This window comes from Electrophorus electricus, unplaced genomic scaffold (assembly GCF_041902795.1).
Source record: "Electrophorus electricus isolate QZ-2024a unplaced genomic scaffold, ASM4190279v1 Scaffold103, whole genome shotgun sequence".
NCBI classification, from domain to species: Eukaryota; Metazoa; Chordata; class Actinopteri; order Gymnotiformes; family Gymnotidae; genus Electrophorus; species Electrophorus electricus.
In genome coordinates this window covers 260,119-281,564 of record NW_027658385.1, presented here as the reverse complement: position 1 = coordinate 281,564, position 21,446 = coordinate 260,119, and the positions used below count along the sequence as shown (strand labels likewise).

Sequence of the window (21,446 nt, the reverse complement as noted above, 5' to 3'; positions counted from 1 at the left end):
GATGATGAGAGGGCGCTGTTCTATGGTGGGCCCCGCGCATGTGCCATTGGCTGCGCCGATAGTGCCATTTGGACTTGCGCTGTTAGCACTAGCGCCGTTAGCACTGGCGCTGTTAGCATTAACGCTGTTAGCATTAGCGCTGCTAGATGTAGCCTTGAAGCGAGCAAAGAATGTATTCTAACCCTAGCACATTTTTATGACAATGTTAGTCTTTATAGTTTCCATAACTAGGTGCTTAACTGAAATCAGCTCGCGTGATCCACTCCACAGGTCAAAGTACTCTCTCATCTAGTCCTCCCTCATAATAAGCTCTGAGCTGGTTGTTTGGTTGTTTGGTTGTTTGGCTGGCTTTCATTGTCTTGTCCTATTAAAAGCATCATACAATCAGCAACAAAAGTTGATGGTGTAGTTTGATTTCCAGCCATTCTCTCTTCCTCCTTCAGTGATTCGGTCGCACCGTTGACCCTCCTCCGTCATATTTGACTTGTTCCAGTAGCTTGTGTGATTGTGGCCGTTCTGATTTAAGAAGGCTTCTCAGATGTGTTTTGATGTTCCGACTTGCCGTGCCTATTCTTTCATCTGCCTCCATCTTAGTTCTCCCTCACAACCACTCGAATCCTCCTGATCTTCCCTCGTGTTCCCACTATACAGACAGCCCACGTAAAGGCCCTATAAGAACGATTCAGCCAAATCCTGAGCACCTCAGCTTCTCTGAGGAAAGGCCTCTCTGTAAACTTTAATTATGCTGTGCTGTGCTGTGCTCACCCCCCCACCCTCGTTGCCATTCCCCTTCTTCTGCATGTGTGCAGTCTCTCTCTCTCTCTCTCTCTCTCTCTCTCTCTCTCTCTCTCCATCTTTTCTGTCTTTTGCTAGTTTTTATGTCCACACCCTCATTATTCTCACATTTTCTACCTCAAATCCCAGCAGCTGAACAGCCAGGTAGCAGAGCAGGGGAATGTCATGTATAACGTGGACAGTGCTCAGGTCCTTCCTGCTCCTGTGGACTTGAAACCAGGTCAGGCCTCACTGTCCCTTTCAACCCTCTAACTACATCACATACACACAGCTGGTTTAGGGCTAGCTAGCACATGCATGAACTTCCTTATGAAACTAGTACTAGTTTTGTGGATGATTTGCTTTTGACTCCACTGATTATTATTTTATTTGAATTTTTTTCCCCCTTTTTGGTGGTTCAACTTTCCCAACCCTCATCTGTGATTGGCTGTAGATGACGAGCCAAAGCTTGAGTGTGCAATGCTGAAGTCTTCATCACCACCACTACGGCCAGTCGAGCCTCCTGTGCAGAGACGAGAGCCCGGCAGTCCTGCTTTTGCTCCTGCCCCTGTCTCTGCACATGGACCCGTCCCAGCTCCAGCTCCCACTCCTGCCCCCACCCCAGACTCTTATCCCCCTGAGAAATCAGAGCTTCCTCCGCAGATGTTTAACCAGCTGATGAAGCAGGTGATGGACCTCACCATCGACACGGAGGAGCGCCTCAAAGGCGTGGTTGACCTGGTTTTTGAAAAAGCCATTGATGAGCCCAGCTTCTCTATGGCCTATGGCAATATGTGCAGCTGCCTGGCTATGGTGAGTAACATGTTCCCATACATTGCTGCTGAAGTTCCATACAAAAGCAAATGCCACACAGAAGTGAACTCTGTTTGAACCACTCTAAACTGACATGGAGCTTTAATCAGCTTCTATTTAGTAACAGAACTCTCAACACTGTCTTATACCCAAGTGTTTCTCCTACATGTCTTTCCTGTGTAGTTAAAAGTGCCCATGGCAGACAAGCCCACCAGCACTGTGAGTTTCCAAAAGCTGCTGCTGAACCGCTGTCAGAAGGAGTTTGAGAAGGACAAGGTCAACGATGATGTTTTGGAGAAGCTGCAGCACCAGCTGGAAGCGGCCACTTCAGTAAGCAGCACTCCTGTCTAGTTTACCCGACTCACCAACCCACAGATCAGGAGAAAGGGGACTGAAATCGGCAGCAGTGCTGGGAGGCGGCCAGGTCGTTATCGGGTCCAAACGCGCTGTTTTTTGCTTTTGTCTTTGTTCTGGTTACTCCTCGCAAGGCCAGCGAGCGGGAGAGGCTGGAGGAGGATCTGGAGGAGGCGAAGGACAAGGCCCACAGGAGGTCCATCGGCAACATCAAGTTCATCGGGGAGCTGTTCAAGCTGCGCATGCTGTCGGAGGCCATCATGCACGACTGCGTGGTCAAATTATTAATGAACCACAACGAGGAGAGCCTGGAGCGTCTGTGCCACCTCCTCACAGCCATCGGCAAAGACCTGGACTTGGAGAAGGCCAGGGTAAGCAGGCCGCGGGCCTGGTCTGGGTTGATTTAATATTCTCAGCAGATGCTCAGCACTTGCATCGGTTTATCTTTAGTATGTCATGTAAAGGTTTTCGGGGCATGTGTAGATGAGTGCTAGTGTGCAGTGCAGCGACTGTGCCTATTTTGTCCAGATTTGGTCTGTGTTGCGTTTTTACTTTACACATCGAAACTGGATGAAGAAGTTTTGGATATTGTATCTTGACTGTCAGTTTTGTCTCTAGTAGGAACAGCAGTTGTGATGTTGACAGTTCAGTCACCAACTAGTTTGATAGTTATATGTGTTCAATTTTCCTGGTCTTTTTTATTGTGTATTTTTTTCTCCATGCACGCTTTTAACCAAAAAACAAGCATGTTGAAATGTTGTCTATAAAAGTTTTGCTGTCAGTGTTTTCTGTTGCTTGCCTGTTGCCTGCACTCTGACTACAGGGTAGCCAACTAATTAGGATCATCATCTATAGTGCGACTAGCATGCTGCGCTGATATCAGTGTATTATTAGGCCTTGGCAATGATTTTAAAAGTGTCCAAGTTCATGTTGTTTAGTGAAGTTGTCAGTGTGGTTGTTAGCTCTGCTCCTACTGCAGCTGACAAAATGAAAGGCTTTTATTCAGGACTGGTCAGCTGTTAGAAGGTTTTGCTCTCACAGCCTCCTCCACGTTTGCCGCCTCCTGCTGCTGCACCCTGGATTCCCCAAAGCCAAGTGCAGCTGATGACAGCACAGCTACACCCACAGTGGCAGTGAACTGCTTTACAGCACTGACCAACGTGCAAGGCAGCAGGGTTTACATAAAAGTCATAAACGTCTTGCGACATGAGTTCAGCTGAGAGCACACCTGATCGAATCGAAAGGGGTAGAATACCTGAAATTTTTCTACGTTTCTCTTACAATCTCTCTCTCTCTCTCTCAGCCAAAAATGGATCACTACTTTAAATATATAGAAAAGACAGTGAAGGAGAGGAGGGGTTCCTCACGCATTCGGTTCCTGCTCCAGGACGTCATCGACCTGCGACTGGTTAGAGACTCTGCCTGTGTTTGTGTGTTTGTGTTTGCCATTCCAGCGCATGGTGATGCAAAAGTATGCATCTGCTGATTTTGCTTTTCTAGCATAACTGGGTGTCGCAGCGAGCTGACCACGGGCCCAAGACCATTGAACAGATCCATCAGTAGGCCAAACTTGAGGAGCAGAGGCAGGTGCACCAGCAGCTGCTGTCCAAACACAACAAGAGGCAAAGGTGTGGCCCTCAAATCCGTGACAGCCTTTTTTCACCTGGCTGTGTGAGGCCGAGGACAAGTCCAAGGACAATTGACAATTGCTAAAAGACAATATAATAATTCAAAACAATAATAAAACTGTGTGACAAAGAAACAAACGTTCTGACTCTGATGTATTTTTGTTTTTTCCTTTATGAACTGCAGATAAAACTATATTTAACATTTGCAGATGTTCAAAACAAAAGGCAGAGGTGAATATAGAAATAATATTATTTATTTTTATTTTATTCTTCCTTGGTTTCTTCTGAATTCAGATAGGCTCTGCCCACTAGATTTCACTTTTTTTGTTTGTTTGGGTTTTTCCTAGGATTTTCACACCAATCTGAGTGAAATTGGTGTCAAAATATTTGCAAGAGTCTGAATCTCAATAATTATTTAAACAAAAACCTGACATAAAAATACAGCTGTCCTATTGCAGTCTAATATTAGTAGTACAAAGTAGTAGTACAAAGGTTAGGCTTTAACCTTAACTTTAACTAGCTGTAACTCCTAAACGACATGTTCAGATTTCATGAAATTTAAAAGACTTATACCATTGTTGACTTTGAGGTAGCTTACCAAATGTAGCAGTTTTGTCAATATGGGGCATATAATAATATGCAAATAACTGTTTCTCAACAACTGCTCTTCTGATCAAGATGAAATTTTGCATACTGCTTCTGTAAGCAAGCTGGAGGATTGCTAAGGCTGAGTCAAACATTGGCTAATGTTTTTCAGGTAATTGGCTAATCATTTTTCAGTGGGCTTCAAAGGATGTAATGTAATTTAGTAAGAAATGGCTTCAGTGGACTGGTACAACGTTGATTCTTGTAGAAATTACTTTGAATTTAAATATCCTACTGCTTTTTATGTTGCTGATGAACTGTAACACACTAGTCATAGGACCTTTCTCCAATCTTCACAAATTTGGTATCAAAATATTGATGAGACTGAAACATGTTGATATTTGTATAGAGTATGGCCCCTACATACCTATCAATCCTTCCACGGTGTACTGATTCATTCAAAACAGCAGAAAGAAAAAATTAAGACTTCTTTGAGTAATTCTTATGAAACTTGACATGAGTATTGATTTATGGACTTTAAGCTAGCATGGCAATTATAGGACATTTTTGCCAACAGAGCCCCTCTGACATATGAAAAGGTATTTAAAAAAAAAAAAATTCAATCCCATTGTGTACCAGTTGTGCATGAGAAATGCAGTTTATACAGTGCAATACTTTGTGACTATTCCATAAAAAAGTTCAATACGTTTCGTAAACCTTTTTTTAGCCTGATTTTTGATACCTAAATTAGTTGGGCAAATGCACCTTTCAAACAAGTCAGTGACCTTTTGATCTAGAGATACCTTTTAAATGTAAAAAATGCAGATCTTCTTGTAAATAATGATCAAAAATATGTGTATTTAACTATCAATCCCCAAGAGCAGGATTTTTATTAATAGGCTAAAACTTAGCCATAGAGTGTTAGATTATTACCAAACTTCAATGGTGTATATGAACATACTGTGAATGCAAGTACATTTGGGGTGAACTGACCTTCTGGGGGAACCATATTTCTTAGTCATGTCGAATCAGAAAAAAATATTTATATAAAGCAATTCAGCAGAGAAAATTGAGAGATTGGTTTCAAAATAAAACATTCCTGGAAACAAAACCTCAAAACCAACCACAAAGGCTGGTGAACTTAATATGGGATGTCATCAGCAACCAAGTTGTGCAGATGTGATAAAATGATTGGACCCCTTAATTGCCACCTGCAGCTATAATAAATGTAATTCTAATGTATGTCATGAATTCCCTAGATGAAGGAAGTTAGACATTTCAATAGCAACACACCTCCCTTGATGGAATGACTGGGTACAGAAACTAGTTGACCAGAAAGGCCAGAAAAATAGCACAACCACAGCCTTCAAACCAGACAACAAACCTGCTTAATGCTGACAAAGTTTTATTTTTTTTCAAATACAAAATACAGACTCACTCTCAATAAATAACCATTTGATGAACTAATGCAGAATAAAAATTAAGACAGTGACAAAAGCTTTACTGTAGTTACTAAGCATTTAGGTTTGGGTGTTTTTAGGACTTGGTGGGATGGTTACGAGAAAATATTGGCATATTAGATAAGCAGAAAAATACTATGGATGGGTTCAACACATGATGTGCGTATTCGTTTGACTTTGGATCTATTGGATCCCGCCAATAACTGTTGAAAAGAAAAATGACCACCTGAATGCTAAAACATATAATGGAAATAAATGTCTTATGCAATACGAGAATTATGGAAATCGGGTCAGTTTTGGAATAGAGAGGAGCGTTAGGCACATACTAATAATATTAATACATTTTCAGAGACACTCAATATCCATTCTGCCAAGGACAGGCAGTGATCAGTGAACCAGGCAGCCAGTAAGAGAAATAAAATCACCAAGAAAGTCAGGCTTTTTGCTGTTTGTTTTCAAAAAAATGTCCTTGACAGAACACAAGATATGACTGAATGAGCAAAGTTACATTTATATAGAGCCTTTCAAAGAACATACAATGCTTTCCAATGAACACACACAGCTTCTACATTCAGTCACATGCCGAATATTGTGTTAAATTGTTAGTCAGTGGCTTACTGCAGGGTGACTGTGTGTAAAATGGGGAAGAGTAGCTCCACTCCAGCCTCCTCTATCTCACAGTCATGCAGAGTGAGCTGTGTGTGTGTGTGTGTGTGTGTGTGTGTGTGTATGTATGTATGTATGTATGTATGTGTGTGTGAGCTCTCTGGTTGACCATGGAGACGACTGTGCAGTCCTCATTGCTCAGAGTCAGAGTGTGTGTCTGTGTGTTTGCTGTCAGGTCCAGAGCAGAGCTGCAGGAGAAGTCCAGTCTGTGCTGCAGAGCAGAGAGCAGATCTGTTGCTGCTGCCCCCTGCTGGAGGTCAGAGACACTGTAGCAGTGGAGCAGCCTCAGCAGCAGCCTGTCAACACTGAGAAAACAAAACACACACACACACACACACAGTGGCAGGGCAGTTAATTTCAGATTAATATAAATATTTCACCTGAATTTACCAATTACCATGGACTGTAATATGTTGATTACCTGACACAGGAGTCTCAATAAAACCTAAACAATGCTGGCACAAAATGACATCTTGGAAACTTTCCAAAACACACATAAATGTATATATAAGTGTATGTAAATGTATATAAGTTTTTATACCATGCCCAGTTTCCTGCTTATTTTCAGCCACTTTTTGGTAACTGCATTTATATTATGTCAAATGAGATTTTAATGCTTTAATTTCTGTGCATTAAGAAATGGTCGATTTATGTTATTTATCCTCATATGGAAAGATTTGCTTCCATATTTTCCATATTTCAAATTTTGTGGGAAAAAGATGTCTGGAGATTTTACACTCTCTTATAGCTTGCAAGTTATAGGACAGTGCCAGACCTATGAAACAGTGCCACTTCATCCAGTGTTTAGATGATGTTTGATGCTTAGACCTCATTAGTCATATGCTAATAGTAACTTTGATACAATCTTCAATACAGTGTTGAATCACTGTGCTTTGCAATAGTGAGCTTTGATGCCTCAGTATCTAACATCCCATCACTATTTTGGAGTTCTACCATATGTATTCTTGCTCTGCCTGTTCGTTTTCCATATTGTTCTCCGTTCCTGTGTTCTTAATATCTGTGTTATCTTACTTTTACCTCTGTGTTTTCTTCTTCCTGGTTAGCCTCACTTTGTTTTTTGTTTCTCATGTATTCTGGTAACCTGCTCTTGGATAATGTTTCTGCTCCTCCTAATAAACAAAGTTCGACAACACGCTTGTGTCTTGCCCTGCCTGTCTCAGCATCACAGCTAATCTAAAGGTCAAAGCATAAACTTCACTGGCAGATACACCTATTTTTAAGCATTACCATGTATGTACACAGTTTTCGTGTACACAGTATGCCAACCATAGGCAACAAGCAATCCTTGAATTAGAATAAGTTAATATTTCTGTACGTGGGCAAAATAATAATATGATTCTTAGTCCAAGTTATATTTAGGCTCCATGCATGTAAATATATATTTTATTTAAAAATGAACACATTGTCTTTTTTCACCACTAGTCACTTTGAAACCAGTTAAGACCACTACACTCCATTTAAGATGACCTTAGAGTGTTTTAATGAGGAGTTCCTTCAAGTACAAACTTGCATCAGTTTTCACTGTACTGGCTGCAAGTAAGAAATTATGATATGCAAAATAAATGCTGTTTGATGGAATAAATGAATGACAAATATTAAGTTACGCTGTGATCATAAATGGCTTAGGCTAATGTGTCCATGTGTTCTTAAAATCCTGGCAGGTCATGTGTGACTGGGGTTGGAGCTTCACTGAAACAGATGTTTTACATCTTGTTCTGGATTATAATCTGGCTAGTGGAATTCAGAGCCCTTTCCCCAATGGGAGAAAATGATTTTATTGTTTTATGTGAGATCATCCTGAGCAGACCATTCACAAATCAGAACAGTTTCCTGTGGCTACAGTGAGGACCTCAGCTGATACTGGAATATTCACCCACTGCTTTGATATGCTTATCTCACAGATTTCACAACAAAATCCCAGAATATCTACAATGTAGATGAGACAGGATTTGTCACTGGTCCATGACAAATCCTGTAAGATTATGTACCAGACTACAGGTGGAAGTGGGAGGGAACAGATAACAGTCCACATCACTGGGAATGTTGATGGGCAGATTCATCATCTACAAAGGGAAACGGTTGTACAATTCTTGGTGTCAAGGAGGTCCAGACCGCAACCCCATTTTTGTAACAGAACATGGATGGTTGGACAAATCTCTTCCTTAAACTATTCACTCAGATCTCAGACTGAACATTTCTCAGGGTTTTAATATTTGATGGTTAAACCTTGCATGTGACTCTGGGACTGGGGGACAAGAGGGCTTCTTAACATTTTTTCTACTCCTGAACCTCTTACTGAATAAATGCTGGGCTGTTAATTCTTTCAAAACTATACATTTTTAATATTTTGTCAATAAATCATGACATGATCTTACTTGGAACACTTAAATGAACTTAAATGGTCCAACTGTACCTATTAAACTGATGCCAGACTTTTCACTTATTTAATAAAATATCTTTATTTATATTATAAAACAGACATGAACTAATAAGCACATTTTGAAATAAGACATTCATATTTAAATCAATTCAAAATCTATGAAAAATGTCTGGAAAATTATTTTGGCCTGCTTATTGCATACAGTATAGGAGTAAAGTTATGTTAATATGGAAAGGACATTAAATTCTAAACCACACAGCTATTTTTGAAAGAAAGACTTAATTCCTTTAAATCCTTTCCATACAATCGTAATACGAAATCTCTTCTTCTCACATTTTCTTGCTTCCGTGGCTTCATTCGCTTCTTTCGTTGTCTGCTCTATGTCTTTTTGCTGACGTTTCAGTTTCTTCTTCTCATGTGTCTTCTCATGTGTCTCCTTGAACAGCTTCTTCTCTGCATTTGGTGCTGCCCTCACATCTGAGTGATAGGACAGGGGAGGCAGTAGTGGACGGCAAGGTCTGTAGGGTCTGGATGATGGGGCTTCTTGGAGCCAGTGGGGCTCACCAGGTGCAAATCTGGTAGGCTGTCTGAGGGAGAGTGAGGGAAACCTGTTGTCTCGTGGTTTGGGAGACTCCAGGGGGAAACTGGGCCTTGGGCTTTCCAACTGTGAAAAAGCATTTAATTTAGCATCACTATTAAATACATGCATGTGCACACACTTTGATATACTATCAAAAATCTAATATAAGCTAGACTGTGATATTGTAGTGTCATAGGCAATCCATTTGTTGATTTGCCCTAACACATTTATGCTCACTATTTACCTGGACTTTAATTATAGTTCCTTATTTCAATCTAAAATCATCTCCTGTGTATAGCAGAACATTGCTTCATTGGATGTGCACTGCAGTATAACTAAGTGTTTCACTTTTCCTACTTTCTCAAGCTGTGCTTTCAGCCTTCTCAGTTCAGCTTTGATCTCCACATTCTCCCTCTGCAGTTCTCGCACTGCTAGCTCGAGGTCTAGACCTCCAAGACACCGCCCCACACGTGCAGCCTTCCGTCGGTTGTCCTCCCTTGTCTTTCTCCGACATTCACCCAGGGTCTCTTTGCTCAACTCCTCCTCCACCTTATGGTTTCCCATTTGGAACATGCAGAGACATATGAATATGAATATGAATGCTAAAACATATAATGGAAATAAATGTCTTATGCAATACGAGAATTATGGAAATCGGGTCAGTTTTGGAATAGAGAGGAGCGTTAGGCACATACTAATAATATTAATACATTTTCAGAGACACTCAATATCCATTCTGCCAAGGACAGGCAGTGATCAGTGAACCAGGCAGCCAGTAAGAGAAATAAAATCACCAAGAAAGTCAGGCTTTTTGCTGTTTGTTTTCAAAAAAATGTCCTTGACAGAACACAAGATATGACTGAATGAGCAAAGTTACATTTATATAGAGCCTTTCAAAGAACATACAATGCTTTCCAATGAACACACACAGCTTCTACATTCAGTCACATGCCGAATATTGTGTTAAATTGTTAGTCAGTGGCTTACTGCAGGGTGACTGTGTGTAAAATGGGGAAGAGTAGCTCCACTCCAGCCTCCTCTATCTCACAGTCATGCAGAGTGAGCTGTGTGTGTGTGTGTGTGTGTGTGTGTGTGTGTATGTATGTATGTATGTATGTATGTGTGTGTGAGCTCTCTGGTTGACCATGGAGACGACTGTGCAGTCCTCATTGCTCAGAGTCAGAGTGTGTGTCTGTGTGTTTGCTGTCAGGTCCAGAGCAGAGCTGCAGGAGAAGTCCAGTCTGTGCTGCAGAGCAGAGAGCAGATCTGTTGCTGCTGCCCCCTGCTGGAGGTCAGAGACACTGTAGCAGTGGAGCAGCCTCAGCAGCAGCCTGTCAACACTGAGAAAACAAAACACACACACACACACACACAGTGGCAGGGCAGTTAATTTCAGATTAATATAAATATTTCACCTGAATTTACCAATTACCATGGACTGTAATATGTTGATTACCTGACACAGGAGTCTCAATAAAACCTAAACAATGCTGGCACAAAATGACATCTTGGAAACTTTCCAAAACACACATAAATGTATATATAAGTGTATGTAAATGTATATAAGTTTTTATACCATGCCCAGTTTCCTGCTTATTTTCAGCCACTTTTTGGTAACTGCATTTATATTATGTCAAATGAGATTTTAATGCTTTAATTTCTGTGCATTAAGAAATGGTCGATTTATGTTATTTATCCTCATATGGAAAGATTTGCTTCCATATTTTCCATATTTCAAATTTTGTGGGAAAAAGATGTCTGGAGATTTTACACTCTCTTATAGCTTGCAAGTTATAGGACAGTGCCAGACCTATGAAACAGTGCCACTTCATCCAGTGTTTAGATGATGTTTGATGCTTAGACCTCATTAGTCATATGCTAATAGTAACTTTGATACAATCTTCAATACAGTGTTGAATCACTGTGCTTTGCAATAGTGAGCTTTGATGCCTCAGTATCTAACATCCCATCACTATTTTGGAGTTCTACCATATGTATTCTTGCTCTGCCTGTTCGTTTTCCATATTGTTCTCCGTTCCTGTGTTCTTAATATCTGTGTTATCTTACTTTTACCTCTGTGTTTTCTTCTTCCTGGTTAGCCTCACTTTGTTTTTTGTTTCTCATGTATTCTGGTAACCTGCTCTTGGATAATGTTTCTGCTCCTCCTAATAAACAAAGTTCGACAACACGCTTGTGTCCTGCCCTGCCTGTCTCAGCATCACAGCTAATCTAAAGGTCAAAGCATAAACTTCACTGGCAGATACACCTATTTTTAAGCATTACCATGTATGTACACAGTTTTCGTGTACACAGTATGCCAACCATAGGCAACAAGCAATCCTTGAATTAGAATAAGTTAATATTTCTGTACGTGGGCAAAATAATAATATGATTCTTAGTCCAAGTTATATTTAGGCTCCATGCATGTAAATATATATTTTATTTAAAAATGAACACATTGTCTTTTTTCACCACTAGTCACTTTGAAACCAGTTAAGACCACTACACTCCATTTAAGATGACCTTAGAGTGTTTTAATGAGGAGTTCCTTCAAGTACAAACTTGCATCAGTTTTCACTGTACTGGCTGCAAGTAAGAAATTATGATATGCAAAATAAATGCTGTTTGATGGAATAAATGAATGACAAATATTAAGTTACGCTGTGATCATAAATGGCTTAGGCTAATGTGTCCATGTGTTCTTAAAATCCTGGCAGGTCATGTGTGACTGGGGTTGGAGCTTCACTGAAACAGATGTTTTACATCTTGTTCTGGATTATAATCTGGCTAGTGGAATTCAGAGCCCTTTCCCCAATGGGAGAAAATGATTTTATTGTTTTATGTGAGATCATCCTGAGCAGACCATTCACAAATCAGAACAGTTTCCTGTGGCTACAGTGAGGACCTCAGCTGATACTGGAATATTCACCCACTGCTTTGATATGCTTATCTCACAGATTTCACAACAAAATCCCAGAATATCTACAATGTAGATGAGACAGGATTTGTCACTGGTCCATGACAAATCCTGTAAGATTATGTACCAGACTACAGGTGGAAGTGGGAGGGAACAGATAACAGTCCACATCACTGGGAATGTTGATGGGCAGATTCATCATCTACAAAGGGAAACGGTTGTACAATTCTTGGTGTCAAGGAGGTCCAGACCGCAACCCCATTTTTGTAACAGAACATGGATGGTTGGACAAATCTCTTCCTTAAACTATTCACTCAGATCTCAGACTGAACATTTCTCAGGGTTTTAATATTTGATGGTTAAACCTTGCATGTGACTCTGGGACTGGGGGACAAGAGGGCTTCTTAACATTTTTTCTACTCCTGAACCTCTTACTGAATAAATGCTGGGCTGTTAATTCTTTCAAAACTATACATTTTTAATATTTTGTCAATAAATCATGACATGATCTTACTTGGAACACTTAAATGAACTTAAATGGTCCAACTGTACCTATTAAACTGATGCCAGACTTTTCACTTATTTAATAAAATATCTTTATTTATATTATAAAACAGACATGAACTAATAAGCACATTTTGAAATAAGACATTCATATTTAAATCAATTCAAAATCTATGAAAAATGTCTGGAAAATTATTTTGGCCTGCTTATTGCATACAGTATAGGAGTAAAGTTATGTTAATATGGAAAGGACATTAAATTCTAAACCACACAGCTATTTTTGAAAGAAAGACTTAATTCCTTTAAATCCTTTCCATACAATCGTAATACGAAATCTCTTCTTCTCACATTTTCTTGCTTCCGTGGCTTCATTCGCTTCTTTCGTTGTCTGCTCTATGTCTTTTTGCTGACGTTTCAGTTTCTTCTTCTCATGTGTCTTCTCATGTGTCTCCTTGAACAGCTTCTTCTCTGCATTTGGTGCTGCCCTCACATCTGAGTGATAGGACAGGGGAGGCAGTAGTGGACGGCAAGGTCTGTAGGGTCTGGATGATGGGGCTTCTTGGAGCCAGTGGGGCTCACCAGGTGCAAATCTGGTAGGCTGTCTGAGGGAGAGTGAGGGAAACCTGTTGTCTCGTGGTTTGGGAGACTCCAGGGGGAAACTGGGCCTTGGGCTTTCCAACTGTGAAAAAGCATTTAATTTAGCATCACTATTAAATACATGCATGTGCACACACTTTGATATACTATCAAAAATCTAATATAAGCTAGACTGTGATATTGTAGTGTCATAGGCAATCCATTTGTTGATTTGCCCTAACACATTTATGCTCACTATTTACCTGGACTTTAATTATAGTTCCTTATTTCAATCTAAAATCATCTCCTGTGTATAGCAGAACATTGCTTCATTGGATGTGCACTGCAGTATAACTAAGTGTTTCACTTTTCCTACTTTCTCAAGCTGTGCTTTCAGCCTTCTCAGTTCAGCTTTGATCTCCACATTCTCCCTCTGCAGTTCTCGCACTGCTAGCTCGAGGTCTAGACCTCCAAGACACCGCCCCACACGTGCAGCCTTCCGTCGGTTGTCCTCCCTTGTCTTTCTCCGACATTCACCCAGGGTCTCTTTGCTCAACTCCTCCTCCACCTTATGGTTTCCCATTTGGAACATGCAGAGACATATGAATATATATATATATATATATATATATATATATATATATATATATATATATATATATATATATATATATATATATATATATATATAGTTATTCTGTTCTTCTCTGCGTTCTTTCTTTCTTTTTCAATCTGAGATGCTGCAGAGCCTCATTCTAATCCCTAACAGGCAATCTCTATCTAAAAAGGGCCTCATATCAAAATTTAAAGTGGTGTGTTAGTTGTAACAGTCGCCAGCTGTGTTGATAACTCACTCTACGATGCGCTGACACGGTGGAATCTTCCAGCTGCTTACCGTCCTCCTACAAAACAGAAACCTGCTTAACACACTGATATCCAGCTCAACAGGAGGATGTCTTACAATGTAGGTCGGAGAATTGTGTGAATTGCTGCAACTAACTTCAAAAGGATGAACGCTGTTCTGCCAAAAATGCATCTCACTTTTGTAATCGAATCTTTTTGAAATGTTTGTACTACTGCTTGTCTTCTGTTTATTCTGACTAGCAGTTGCTATCACACCACGCGACTAGAATGTTATACGTATGACGCCGCATGGTTACAGAATTCAAAAGATTACAGCTCGGACGATATTGAACGCGCGTTAAAATACGCTCATGAATGAGTTGAACAGACACCTGTTCATTTCAACACAATGCGAGAAATTACTCTGCTCACAGAGCTTCAGTAACGCCTTAGAGGGAAATTCGCTGCTGCTCTTTAAAACACTGAGCGTTTTCCTTAAAACACATAAAAGGTGCAAGATCACGCGTTGTCGTGTGAGCACCTCAGTCGTAAAAAGGGCTGAGTTGTCATGAATACGTTATGATCAGGAGTAGTCGGCCGTACTGCTGCGACATCCGGTCAAATCAACTGTCCTCTAAGAATCAGCGCAGTAGTATTTTTGGTAATAGCAGCATCTATGGACATAAACGGCGGCGAAACGGATGGTTTCTTTCTCGTCAACTTTATAGTCCATTACACTTGCTCCTATAGATCGGGATAAAATCTCCATACCAAAACCTCTGTGCATTGGCATGATGAAAATTTAGAGCACGCAAATCCTTCACTTCTGAAACAGCAGAAATTATGTAATTTTACACAGATTGAAAAAAACCTCAAAAAAACCTGTAAATATAGTAGGTTGGGGAAGTGTAACGATGAGTGGTAAGGAGGCGGACGCAGTGTGTGGAAAAGAGTGAGATTTATTAGGGGGCAAATCCAAAGTCCAGGGTCAAATTATTAACATGGAGAGTCCGAGAACTCATGATAAACTAAAGTAAAGAAAAGTGCACGAAGACAAACTAGGGATGCAGGCTATAATAAAGGGGCGAGGATAAACATTCAGGCTTATATTCACATGCACGAAAGCCTCGATTAACAAACAGCAGCTGGACTTACAATAAATAGCAACAAGACTAAACTAAAACAGGGCTTAAAAACATGGTCAAATGAGCATTAAACCAGACACAAGTGCAAATTATGAGGGGTGCAGAAAACGAAACGAAGGAATGGAACCACAACAAGGGAGTAAATCAAAACAAAGACACTAGACAGGGAAACCGTGGAGACATGGACGCTAGAAGGGTGGTCAGTGGTGACAGGAAGCTTGTTTCAGTTATGGATGTCTTTGGCAAAATGAATGCAACTAAAATGCTTTCCTCATGTGTCCTAATAACCAAATAATAACCAAGTTCTTCTTTATTTCTAAATAATATGCCTTTCGGAAATTGTATAACTGCTTGTGTTATATTACTTTCTTTTATTCAGAAACACGGGAGACTCAAGTGAAAAGTGTGATGGAAATTATACACTTATTATTATATCCTAAAACTTGTCTCACCTAATCGTAGTCATCATTTTATTAGATAAATGCATACCTATTTTTATGTTTGTGTTTCACATGTTCCATTCCTTTTCTTTTCTTTGAAAGAAAAATGCCTTAACTTAACTAGACTAGGATTAAAATAATAATAATAATACAATCATAGACAGGTCAGCTGAGCCCACTGACTTCTCGTAATGTCCCCATATTGACAGTTAAATATAACATATTAAATACATTAGAGACTGGAGTGTCTTGTTTTTCTCTGAACATTCCACAGTGCATCTAGAATTTTAATAGTTGTTTATTTCTGCTCAGTTTTTCTGCTCTTATTTGAATTTGTTTTTGTCTTAAGGAGAAAAAAAAGGCGTCAAACGAGACCTGTGACCCCAGGGGGAAATCATGGATCAGATGCCTCACACCAAGTCACTGTGTAAACAACACCAGGTTCATGCTTTAGTGTGAGGAATGAGTGAAGGAGTGTTTTGAAAGAGCAAATACAAACACTAACAAGAAGAGAACAAAGAAAACAGGAAGGAGAAGCTCCTATCATTTTGAGTTACTTACTGAGATCATTCTCATAGCAAGTTTATTACAACTTGTGTACTTGTTGTAGTGCAGTTAGCTGTTTCTATATTGGCTGAGAGAAGGAGCAGACCTGTTCAAGTCACAGTTCCATTTACCTTTAAACAACAGAATCTTGTCAGTGGAGGATGTACTTTCTCAAACCTTTTTAACTGGTATCTCGCCTCTGTGTCTCTCTGTGTTCGCAGGACAGGGACCACTGCAAGCCTCGCACCATGACACCTTTGCAGTGATGACTCCCCTCGTGTGGAATTAGTTCACAGCTGTTTAGTCTTATACTTATCCACAACTAGGATTAGTCCATTTACTATTTCTTAGAAGTGGGGATCAAGAACATTGGAAGACGTGAGTAGTTTTTTGGAGCAATAAAGATCAATACATAAAAACAGGCAAATGACCTGCTTCAAGGATTTTCACTAGAAGTTATATAACTGCAAGTTATATTACCGATGTCTAAGTGTATGCAGCGCAGAATTCTTTATTCGTAATGTAATACATGTCCTATTTAATTCTACAAGATAAACAGGTTGGAAAATATTTGTGTAAAATAGATTATGATTATTTTTGGAACATAAAGCCATGCAAACATTGTAAGTGGACATCAAGGGAAAATATAAAATAAAAGAATAGTATAGCATACAGTTACAGGGTATGCCTGTTTTCATTGATTACTAGGGAAGCTCTTTGTCTCCCTCTTGTGGCCATTGTTGTCTTAGCCAACAACCATATCAGCATAAGAGACATGAAGTTATAGAAATTAATTAAAACTGAAACGTATTTTTATAAACACGATTTGACAGTGTGTTTTACATATTCTGGTTGAATATCACATTTATGTGTACAAGATTATAAAAAACACAATCATACATTTACCTGATACTTATATCCAAAGTGACTTACGAGTGAGTATATCTTGAGCAATTGAGGGTTAAGGGCCTTGCTCAGAGAACCAACAGTGGCAACTTGGCAGCAGTAGGGCTGGGACCGGTAAGCTTCTGACTACAAGTCAAGTACCTCAAACACTGAGCTACCACTGATCACTCTGATCACTGCTGTGGCCGATCATGTTAGAATTTTACAATGTTGGTTACTAAACTATTTAAAAAAACATTTTGGAACATTTATTTATTTCATTTCCCCTAACCTTTGACAGCACGGCTAGTCCAGACCTCTGTATGCATCTTCTTACCCCTTCTCTCTGCACACAGAAAATAAAATGCATTGAGAAGAGACTAATTGCCCAAAGGGTAAAAAATAAAATGACATATATAATGATAAAAGGAAAAGGTAAATAGATAACAGCAGATGTGTTAATAAAAAATCAAAAGTCATCTCAACAGAACTCAATGCAATAAGTGTGTTTTGAGATATTTTTGTTTTGCTGTTGGTTTGGTCTTTTTTTTTTTTTGCTTTCAAGTGCTAATGCCATTATGAGTTGCTAGACCATGAAGACATTTAAAGAATAATAAAATAATCTGATTTTGCTGTAAAAGACAGATGTCATGTTCACACTGCACAACTTCACTGCTTAATGTGAGCAGACATCTGGCAGACACGCTTATCTATAGCAACTTACAGTTTCAACTATATTGCAGAGCTAGGTCCATATAGCAGTAGGAGTTTGATTCAGTTCAGTTTAGCTCACTCAGGCTTTCATTTCTGTTGTCTTCAGGTTTTGTTTCATTGTCCCTAATAAGTCCAACTTGTGCTTGTCTACTCATGTCTCACTGTCCTCCTTTGCTTGATGTCACAACTTCATTGATACCTAATGTGAATGTTGGAAGTGTCACATGTTCTTTGAATAGGAATCAAACATCATTGCACTAATACACTGGACTGATAGTGGACTCTGCCGAGGTACACCTACCCCTGATGTCATGATGTTACTGAGCCTCATCTTGTCTCAGATGCCTTGGCTACTCCCATCGTCCCCTGTTGTAGCCCACACCACCTCCACCCCAACCAACTACTCTCTGTTGCCCTTAATGGACGTTCTCTTGCGACTTGGGTCTCGGACACATGCACACTATCGGGACAAGTCTAGAACCTCCAGAAAGTTGGACTAAACATTAAATGCTTATTTCATTTTTTAATTTATGTCTCTCTTTAAACAGCCAGAGGAGGATGGGACCCCCTTTGAGTCTTGGTTCCTCTTGACGTTTCTTCCTCATGCTCTAGGGAGCTTTTCATTGCCACTGTCACCCTTAGCTTGCTTACTGGGGGCTTGGACTTGGACATTTGAAAAGCTGCTTTATAAAAACACCTGTTGTAAATAAAATAAAATAAAATACAATTTTAAAAAGTACTTTATAAATAAAATTTGAATATTTGATTTTTATATGTAATCTTAAAATTCATAAGAAAACTAAAATATGTTTTTTAATCATTACATTTTTTTCACTTAAAACAAAAATATAATTTGGATAGTCTCAATAATCTAATAAAATCAAATCTCATCATTACAGTGCCAAAAACACATCAACATCACCAGACTTCAAAGCACTTCTCTGAGAGGAAGATTTATATGCCTGTAATTCTGTTGTTGAAGAGCCTATAAAATCAAAATAGGCTTTCAAATTTGAAATTTTAAACTCAAATAACTACAGCCTTATTTTAAATGCCTAAACACACACACAGAGTTACCTCACAGTGTGAATATTGTAATTGCTGGAGACAGTATCATAGATCCTCTTTGCTGACACATCAGTGATGTCATTGTGACTGAGGTTGAAATTAGATGGATTATAATTACCACATTGTTCAGGATTCCCAAACACACCTCCCTCTACAAAATCACCGTGTAGTAGTACAAACACCTGTAGATTTATAGATCAATGAATTAAATTAATGAACGAATGAATGAATAAACGAATGACTGAATTAGCAAATGAATGAATAAGCAAAGAAATAAATAGTATATTTGTGTCAGTGGACCTGAGTCATTAATGGCCAGATAATTATGCATTTTGACATTTTAAACAAAATATCATTTCTTTCAGTTCTTGTACACATGACTTGTTATCTATCAGGCATGAAACTGTAAATCATAAAGAGTCTGTTATGCCTTATTTCTCTTTTTAATGAGAACATGTGTTTCTACAAGCAGTCTGGATATTCTGTAGACCACAGAGGTCCATCCTGCCAAGTACAGGCAGTGATCAGTGAACCAGGCAGCCAGTGAGAGAGGTCGTCATTTCCAAATAAAATCACCAAGAAAATCAAGCTTTTTGCTATTTGCTTTTGAAAAAAATAAGTCCTTGAAGGAAGACAGGATATGACTGAATGAGCAAAGTTACATTTATATAGAGCCTTTCAAGGAACATACAATGATTTACAATGAACACACACAGCTTCGATGTGCAGTCACATGCCGGATTTTGTGTTAAATTGTGAGAAAAAGAGTAAAATGTGTTATATCTATGTTAGTGCTCACTGTGGACTCAACAATCAAGACTCTACACATCCCTCCTCCCGCTTGTCCACTCACTCCAGGATGTGAGCTTTGTGCTGGTGTGGGAACAGCAGCTGCGGGCAGTGGTCAGTGAGCTGACAGTGGCTAAGGTCCAGTTCTGACAGCCCTTCAAAATGTTCCAGAAACAGCGCCAGTGACCTACAGGCCTGCTGGTCCAGCCGGGTCTGAGTGAGGTCCACCATCTTACCCAGAGCCCGGGAGGGAGCCACAGCGCATCTCACACACTCCATATCAGTCCCCACACAGAGAAGAGACAGGAACTGGAGCAGCATGGCTTTATTGCAGCTGAACACACTCAACATTCACCAACATGTAGAGTCACAAAACACTAACACACTCACATAACTACTAACATTAATGCTATTTACACACATTTTGTTTCAAATGATAAAATTCTTTCCCCTTTTCCAGAATGTTTCCCTAGTTTGTGTGGTGTTGAGTCAGTGGCTTACTGAAGGGTGACTGTGTGTAAAATGGGGAAGAGTTGCCATCACAGCCGTGTAGAGTGAGCTGTGTGTGTGTGTGTGTGTGTGTGTGTGTGTGTGTGTGTGTGTGTGTGTGTGTGTGTGTGTGTGTGTGTGTGTGTGTGAGAGAGAGCTTGCTCTCTGGATGACCATGGAGACGACTCTGCAGTCCTCAGTGCTCAGAGTCAGTGTGTGTGTCTGTTTGTCTGCTGTGAGTTCCAGAGCAGAGCAGCAGGAGAAATCCACTCTGTGCTGCAGAGCGAAGAGCAGATCTGCTGCTGCTGCCCCCTGCTGTAGTTCAGAGACACTGTAGCAGTGGAGGAGCCTCAGCAACAGCAGCCTGTCAACAAGGAGAAAACAAAACACACACAGACAGTGGCAGGGCAGTTAATTTCAGATTAATATAAATATTTCACCTAAATTTAGCAATTTCCTCCAGAAAGTCATTTTATTCTGTCCTAACACACCTGAGGTAAATATCCATGGATATTGCTGATTACCTGACAGGAGTCTCAATAAAACCTAAATGATACTGGCGCAAAATGACTTTTGAGGAAACTCGTGAAAAACACATAAACATACATAAACGTTTATATAACACTCCCTAAACAGACCAGTTATGTTTTAAAATTCTGATTGTAAGAAAAGTTCAAGCCTGAGACGGGAGACATGTTAGAGCAGTGGCTCAATGCTCTCCAGCTCCGCCTTTGGTATGGAGGTGAAAAGCAGGCTGAGAGAGACTGCTGTGCAGTGCTGGAGGGTGAAACACAGGGCAGCACAGTGGACAGAGTCCACCTCTCTGCTGTTCAGGTTGATGCAGTTCTTTGCTGAACTCAACAAGCTGGACACACAGTGAGCAGAGCCAGTCTGATAGATCTCTCTGATGATGGACAGTACAAAGCTGGAGCTCAGCCTGGGGAGAAGACACACACACACACACACACAGACACACATTTCCAGGTCTCATGCTGTACAGTATAATTAAAGTGTTTGGACTGTTACAAACTGTGTGAAGAATCTGAGCCACGCAACACATGACTGTATTCTCTCACCTTCTGTTCTGAAGTCTGGCCAGTACAGGCAGAAGGTCTCTGGGGTTTTGCTGCTTAATGTTGGGGATGTGTAGTGCTCCCATGAGCTGGTCGAAGCTCGTCTACTTTGCCGTAACGTCACCCATTTGCCTTGCTGTCTGGATGCGCACTTCTGGTGCTAGAGTCTTCTCTGTCAGACTAGCAATTCATCTAC

General features: G+C 40.0%; 1 protein-coding gene across 1 annotated transcript; it reads left to right on the top strand.

The window, feature by feature from the left end:
• Nucleotides 1-2,097: 2,097 nt before the first annotated feature.
• On the top strand, nt 2,098-16,498 carry LOC145653996 (eukaryotic translation initiation factor 4 gamma 3-like). Its single transcript, XM_081708672.1, has 3 exons — nt 2,098-2,312; nt 3,245-3,412; nt 16,454-16,498. Exons 1-3 carry the CDS (start codon nt 2,184-2,186, stop codon nt 16,496-16,498), a joined length of 342 nt encoding a protein of 113 aa, XP_081564798.1. The 5' UTR covers nt 2,098-2,183.
• The last annotated feature ends 4,948 nt before the right edge of the window (nt 16,499-21,446 follow it).

Bases quoted from the DNA above. Each gene is read 5' to 3' on its own strand.
- LOC145653996 (XM_081708672.1), top strand. From the start codon at position 2,184: ATGCTGTCGGAGGCCATCATGCACGACTGCGTGGTCAAATTATTAATG. The intron at 2,313-3,244 runs GTAAGCAGGCCG...TCTCTCTCTCAG, and splicing joins TGGACTTGGAGAAGGCCAGG to CCAAAAATGGATCACTACTT. The intron at 3,413-16,453 runs GTATGCATCTGC...CTGTGTTCGCAG, and splicing joins CAGCGCATGGTGATGCAAAA to GACAGGGACCACTGCAAGCC.